This window comes from Drosophila sulfurigaster, chromosome 3, assembly GCF_023558435.1.
Source record: "Drosophila sulfurigaster albostrigata strain 15112-1811.04 chromosome 3, ASM2355843v2, whole genome shotgun sequence".
Taxonomy (NCBI): domain Eukaryota; kingdom Metazoa; phylum Arthropoda; class Insecta; order Diptera; family Drosophilidae; genus Drosophila; species Drosophila sulfurigaster.
The window spans coordinates 246,293-254,185 of NC_084883.1; the positions used below are offsets into that span (position 1 = coordinate 246,293).

The following is a 7,893-nucleotide window of genomic DNA, read 5'->3' on the forward strand; positions in this document are numbered from 1 at the left end:
TATCTCTAAGGTTAATACAATGTTGCTTAAACGTAAGTTTTCTGTCGAGTGTAAGGCCGAGAATTTTAAGACTAGATATATATTCTATTGTAATGTTATTTACAGTTACAGTTGGATATGTACAACGATGTTTTTTACAAATATGAAATAGTTTACATTTGTTTAAAGCCAGAGTGGCTCCTGAGAGTTTGCCCCATTCTACGATATCCTCAAGAATTTTTTTAAAGGTAAATAAAAGTAAATTATTATCTTTGCAGTTGCTGAAAATGATGGCATCATCAGCGTAAACTGAGAGATGAATTTGTTTGTGTTTTAATATAATATTATTAAGGGATTGGAAAGCTATTAAGAACAACACCACAGAGAGGGGGGAACCCTGTGGAATGCCGTTGTGTAATTTATAAAAATTAGTTAGGGTGTTATTAACTCTAACACGGATGGATCGCTTGGTCATGAAAGCCTTCACTATGTTGAAGGTCTTGGGACCTATCCCCCACCGGGATAGTTGCTCTAGAACAGAGTGCACTCCAACGCGGTCAAAAGCCTTTTCGAAATCCGTAGCCAAAATGGTGACATGATTTCTGGTTGAAAGGGCATCAGACGCGTAATGATGGATATGCAAAAGAGAGTCAATGGTACTATGCTGTTGTTTGAATGCAGTTTGGTTGGGGCTGATAAGTTTATTCTTAGTCATAAACCACATGATCCTTCTGGCAAGAATTTTTTCCAGGGTTTTGCTTAGGCAGGAGAGTAGAGATATGGGACGGAAGGATGATAATTCATGGGTAGGTTTATTTGGCTTAAGGATAGGAATTATAGTAGCAGTCCTCCAAGTATGCGGGTAGCTACCCGCATCTAACATTTTGTTGTATATTTCTAGCAATTTTTGCTTTCCTTCTATAGGTAAATTACGAAGCATAGTGTAGGAGATGCGGTCATGACCAGGAGTTTTCCCTTTGGCATGCTGCAGAGCTGATTCCAGTTCAAAAGAAGTGAACTGCGATTCGAGGAACTTAGCATCTGCGGATAAGTGGTTAGGCAAATATGCCTGAGATAGAAATTTTTCTTTACTAGCTATATATAGATTAGAGAAATTTTCGTCCTTGGAATAATTGGACCACATAGCTCCGAAAGCATTGCCAATGTCTACCGAATTATGCAGCTCAATATTATTATCCCTTATGGATTTAATTGGCCCTGGGAAAATACCAACTAATTTGTTGATATCGGCCCATATTTTTTTGGTTGTAGAAAGTGGGTTGATGTTGGAGGTGAAATAGCCAAAAGATTCACGTTTTGCTTTAATAGCTTCTCTTTTAAACAGGGCTCTAGCTTTTTTGTAGGCTATTAAGTTGGTACTGTTAAGAGAGGTTTTATAGCTGTGCCAGAGAACCTGCTTTTGTTTTCTCAGATCTTGGAGAAATGGACTAAACCAAACAGGGTTCCTCCTTTATTTTTTTTTGTTTAGTTTGAGGGATGGCTACGTTGGCTGCTGTTTTTATAGCTTTCGTGATTCTGGCAGTAAAAAGGTTCAAATCATTGTTCGACTCAAACTGAAAGTTTTTTTTACAAATGGATTGGAAGGTAATCCAGTTGGCATGGTCACTCTTGAACCTAATTATAGGTGTGAATTTTTCCGGTGGGATATGGGTCAGGAGGTTAATGGTGACAGGAAAGTGATCGCTACCATGTAAGTTTTGGCCAATTGACCATTTGCAGTATGGTACCAGGGTAGCGGAAGCCATACTTAGGTCGATGTTGGTAAAGGAGTTGTGAGTCGAGTGGTGAGTGGCAGAACCATCATTTAAAATAGCTAAATTTGTTCTGACTATGAGATCTTCGACTTGAAAACCTTTAGAGTTGCGAGAGCAGGACCCCCAAAGCGGACTCCAAGCATTGAAGTCCCCAACATAAACTATAGGTTTTAGAGCTGCCTTTACAATATTTATTAAATCGGTGGCTAATAGACTTTGGTTGGGGGGAATATAAGAGTTTAATATTATTATATTCGGGTGGGATAAAATTTCAATGCCCATAGAGCAAGTGGGAGAGTTTAAATTGATGGTTTTATGCGGGATGTTTTGTCGTATAAGTATACCAACGCCATGCTTCGCATGGAGAATGGCAGAATTATTAAAAAAATAACCAATAAATGGTTTGGGAGTAGCGACTTGAATGGCATTAGATTTGAGATTAGTCTCTTGTAGGCATATAATATCCTGATTGGATTGATTAATTAATAACAATAGCTCAATGTAATTGTTGAAGTATCCGTTTATGTTCCATTGAAGAATTTTGAGCGTCATTGTTTGGAAGAGATGGAGTGGATATTATATGCAATGAAGGTAATAATTAGATTTATATTATATATCAGAATCATCCATAGAGTCATCTAATATATTATTAAGATCATTTCGTTTTAAATAGGTAGAAGTAGATGGGAGGTTGGTGGTAGAGGTAATTTTAGTTTTGTTAGATAGTTGTTTTAGGTATTCAGTAGTTTTAGGCGTCAGGCCAAGATAGTCATAGTCATCATCGACTGTTTCGGTAATGATATTATCGTGTTGACTTTGCTGATACGACAGCGATGTAGATGCTGAGTTAAATGATGATGTTGTTGTTGTTGTTGCTGTTGTAGTTCCTTTGTTTGAATCGGTAAATGTTTTATCTCTGCTTGTCTTATTGATAGTTGTACTTGTGTGGTTGTTTTTGTTATTTTTTTGTTCCGTTGTTTTTTCATTGTGTCCAGCATTCGCTACTGCAGCGTAGGAGGAAGAGCTGGATAGTTTTGTTGTAGTACCGTTAAACAGTAATTTAGCTTTGTGCATTGTGCATTTTTTTGTTGTCTTGATTTTCAGAATTTCTCTTTGCTGCTGATATTTGGGACATTGTCGAGAGGAGGAAGGGTGTTCTTCTCAGCAATTAACGCATTTCGTTTGTGAGCAGTTGTCAGGCGAATGAGGAGGTAAAGCGCAATTACCACAACGAGGTTCATTTTTGCAGTGCTTGGCTGTGTGGCCAAGCAGCTGGCAAGATTTGCACCTCATTGGGTTCGGAATATACTCCCGTACCTTTACTGAATGCCATGCAATATCGATTTTGCTGGGAAGGTGGTAAGGATCAAAAGTGACCAGAATTACTCCAGAGGGTTTGGTAGCATTGTCGATGGTTTTGGTGAACTCGAAAATATCACTGACTTTTTGGGATCGCAGCTCTTCAATTATAATAATTTCTTCGTTGGAGATATCGGAGAGATAGGGGGCGTATATTGTGCCTTTCACTTGGTTAAGAGTTTCATGCATCTTACATGTGATGTTGCAAATGCCAGGTAAAGTAGGTGAGTTGATGAACTTGTCAGCCTCGCTTTGATTTTTAACTAGCATCAGCAGGTTGCCGTCGCGCAAGTTAGAGATGGAAGTGATGTTTTTTGAAATTAGACGCAGTGCGTTGTAAACGGCAATACAGGAGAAATCAGAGATTTTTTTCTCAACGTTTTTGGATGCCATAACAATGTACTTAGGGTTTTCAAGTGTTATTGTTGGAAGTTCGGGAAATGTCATGTCGATTTTTTGATTTTGTCTCTTTTTTTTCACTGGGGGCTTTCAGAAAGCAACGCAAACTGATTGCCCTTCAAATTAGGGGGCCGAGGGGGCCCCATTGTCGGACGATTTAAGCTTTCGATTAGAGAGCTAAAGCTTTACTGCACTCGCGAAATAATGTGAGAAGATCAGTAGAAGATTGACCGCGCGGGTCGCAAAAGAAAATACACCGAATAGACTCTGCTGATAAGAGAAGCGACGTCTGGCCGCAACGAGAGCTAGTCGAAGACTGCTCTAGCTCTAGCTAGAGCGTAGCGTAGCTCTAGCTTTAAAATTGCACTTGTTATTCAATTTTTTTGATTTGCGGGGGCGGAAGTGGGCGTGGCAAAAATTTGAAACAAACTTGATCTGCATGCAAACATAACAAATGCTGTCGAAAAAAAATTATAGCTCTATCTCTTATAGTCTCTGAGATCCATTGTTTCATACGGACAGACACACAGACGGACATGGCTATATCGTCTCGGCTGTTGACACTGATCAAGAATATATATACTTTATAGGGTCGGAGATGCCTCCTTCTACCCGTTACATACATTTCCTGCCGGCACAAAGTTATAATACCCTTCTACCCTATGGGTAGCGGGTATAAAAAGCGTTTATTCTCGATCGGGATTTGAGCTCGAGCACCACCGACCGGGATTCGAACTCGCACACCACAATTACTATAGTAATTATTGTATATGCCATTAAAAAAAAAAGTTTGTACCCCGAGCGCGGGCTCAACCCGAATACCCCGAGCACCACAACATGTTTGGCTTGCACTCTACTACCAGAGCCATCGCAGTGCTTATGAACCCTTTATGCAAACAGATACTAATATAGGCGAGCATGTACATATATGTATATGTACGTATATACAATACGTACATAGCATAGCATTGCCAATACAAAAGTTTTTCTTTAATAACATCCACAATATTTATATATAATTGTTGAAAATACGATAAAAAACAAGTAAGAAAGTTACAGTCGAGTGTGCTCGACTGTGAGATACCCGCTACCCATTTTTAATAAAGGCAATATATTGCGGTATCATTTTCAAAATATACCGAAAATACTAAAAATATATCAAATGGTATGTTTGGTATATCGATATAGTACACCATTCAAAATATACCATAAACGGCACAATGTACCAGATTGTCGGCCAAAGCAACTCAGACCCATAGTAAGTGGGCGTTTTTGCCCATACAAAAGTATTTCTTTAATAACTTCCACAATTTTTATCTGATCGCAACCAAATTTTCAGGAATCATAACTACTACAGTAATTATTGTATATACTAGCTCTAGCTTTTAAATTACACTTGTTATTCAATTTTTTTGATTTGCGGGGGCGGAAGTGGGCGTGGCAAAAATTTGAAACAAACTTGATCTGCATGCAAACATAACAAATGCTGTCGAAAAAAATTATAGCTCTATCTCTTATAGTCTCTGAGATCTAGATCAAACATATAATTTATAGCTCTATCTCTTATAGTCTCTGAGATCTAGATCAAACATATAATTTGGTATATTTTTAGTATTTTTAGTATTTTCGGTATATTTTGAAAATAATACCGCAATATTTGGCCCTTATTAAAAATGGGTAGCGGGTATCTCACAGTCGAGCACACTCGACTGTAACTTTCTTACTTGTTTTTTTTAAATCGTATCTCGACCGGGACTCATATCAGACGTTCAGTGCTCAAAGTAGTAATAGTATATTAAATAGTAAATAAATTGTTGTTAAGGAATTAATCCTCGTCTTCAAATAAGAATTAATTTTCTATTGCATTATCTAACTGCGTTGAGTTCAACCGTACAAGAAGTATATTTTCTAATGTTGCGTGACATACACTAGTTTTAAAGGTGAAAACGCTCGCTCGTATATTTAAATTTTGTTTTGGATTAAATAATAATTCTTACTTGAGTATATAGCAAAACATAAACTTGAGCGATATAGCAAAACATATTTTGCTTAGAGCGTAAATCTCTGGCAACACAATTGGGTTGTCGCGCTTCACTCTAATGGAAGACAATCAGAATTCGACATGTATATAGTAAAATTCGTGACTCCAGCTTTATGGGAGCGTAAGTGGGCGCGGCAAAAATTCTCTCCTTAAGACTGTTAAATACATTTCCTGCCGGCATGAAGTTATAATACCCTTCTACCCTATGGGTAGCGGGTATAAAAACGCCTATTTACTGGGGGTCTTGGTTGCTTTGGCTGACAATCTGGTATAATGTTCAGTGTATGGTATTTTTTGAATGAGGGTCTAAATCGATATACCGAATATACCATTTGGTATATTTTTAGTATTTTGTAATATTTTCGGTATTGTATTTTGAAAATAGTACCGCAATATTTTGCTTTTATTCAAAATGGGTAGCGGGTATCTCACAGTCGAGCACACTTCACTGTAACTTCTTACTTATTTTTTTTTTTGCTGTTGCACATTGCACTTTTGATTTCGGGGTGTTGTATTTCACTATAGGCATTTTGCTCTTTTTTTTATTATTAGGTGGCACTACAACCCATTTCGGGTTTTGGCCGACCTCAGCGTCTCCCTCCAGGCGCCTCTGCTCTTCGCGCGAGTTACCAATAGATTAACAACACTATTGGTGTAGATGCTTCCTTTATTGGTGGTGTAATTGAAAACACACAATTGTTTTTTTATTCTTTTCTTTTTTTTATTTATTTACTTCGACGTCTGCTCAGCTTCTGTATTCACACTCGACTGACTGTCGAACCAAACGGCCCTTTGCAACTCCGTCTTCTCTTTTATGTCGTTTTTGTAACGGTCGTTCCGATTGTGTCCGATCGTGCCTCTTCACGTTTTTCGTATACCCTACATCTCTATGAATAGGGTAGAGAAGGTAACTCCTCCCCCCTAAGTGCTGAGTGAGGTCCGGAATGGAGACACATCTGACGGTACGAACGAAGTTATCTTTCTTATAACGTGACCCTTCTCTAGTCTTAGATTAAGTATGGTTGGTAGTTTGTTCAATTAATATAACATTAATAAGTATGTGATTATTGAGATATTATTTGTCTTATTAGATATGTTGATGCGAGCGCATTGCTAAGTGAGAGGCACACCTCCGCTCCGCCGACCGAAAAGCACTCAAAGCTTTTTCGCTAGCAATGCGCTCAGTGCGTAAGAATGCACTCAAGCTCCAGTGCTCTCAACTTCTCTCTCCCACAACTTACCACCGCTGAGCCACGCTCAGCATCGATCAACGAAATGCCGTCGGCATTTCTCTGTAAATCGGTACAATTACCCCCCATTTCTGTGCGCAATAATAACCCGCCAAGTCTGAATAAACCAAATATATATATAGTGAGAAAAACGCGAGTGTTATTATTTTCGGGAAGCAAAACATTCTGGACATTTTTCAGCGCCCCCACGAACATTGGTCCTTCGAGCCGGAGATCATCAATCTATTTTTCATCGTTCCAGTTTTACATCCGAGATAAGTGCCACTAGTTTTTGCTTCTTTCTTATTCCTTCTACCACGGTCGTCCGCCCCTCCAATTCCGCCATATTGCGCAAAAGTTTTTCCCATAGCTTTTGCCAATTGCCTTCTTTGTTCTTCGTACGACCTTTTCCATGGTTTTTTGTCTAATTACATTTATAATAAATAATTATATCTGTTTTTTCCGCCAATCGCGTACGTATGTATGCATGTGTGTTTTTTCCTTTTTTTTTTGCAAGTGTAAGTGCAGTGACAAGTGTAAATCATCCAGAGAGAAACATTTTTTAAAGTGCGAAGATTATATATTGTATACTCCATACATATATAATCATACGAATTAATTAACTTAAATCCAAGTTGTGTACCAGAATTTCGTTTTTGCTTAATTCTTATCCGTTATTTCTTGTACGTTTGTATGTCGCGGTAATTGCCGACATACATACATACACACATATTTCGGTGCACTCTCTTTGTCCGCAAGCGCACCAGCTTGCAGCCGCACTTGCTCTCGCGCTCTCTCAACACACACACACGCACTCTTGTGCATTCGCTGTTGTCCGCACTTGCTCTCGCTCTCTTTTGTGTTACATACTTGCTTAGACGTTGGCAGCGCAGTGCAAGCACATACATACATACGTACATACTGATGTGCATGCTTAACCGCGTGTATAAGTACTTCTGCGAGTGAAGTAACAGATTGGCCGGGCAGCGGTAGTCGCACTCGACATACCCTACCCCTTTTTTTTGGTTTTTTTTCCAAGTGATATTTAGTGTGTGTATTTGAGAGCAACTCCCAGCTCAAGTGTCGGTGTATAGGCTACCTCCAGCCAGTG

At 38.8% G+C, this 7,893-nt stretch overlaps 1 protein-coding gene across 1 annotated transcript; it reads right to left on the minus strand.

The window, feature by feature from the left end:
* Positions 1-2,915: 2,915 nt before the first annotated feature.
* LOC133844836 (uncharacterized) lies at positions 2,916-3,816 on the minus strand. The gene has a single exon (XM_062279103.1). The coding sequence runs from the start codon at positions 3,558-3,560 to the stop codon at positions 2,916-2,918; it is 645 nt and encodes a 214-aa protein (XP_062135087.1). The 5' UTR covers positions 3,561-3,816.
* Positions 3,817-7,893: the final 4,077 nt, after the last annotated feature.

Excerpts from the sequence above, each read along its gene's own strand:
- LOC133844836 (XM_062279103.1), bottom strand. The coding sequence starts at position 3,560 with ATGACATTTCCCGAACTTCCAACAATAACACTTGAAAACCCTAAGTAC.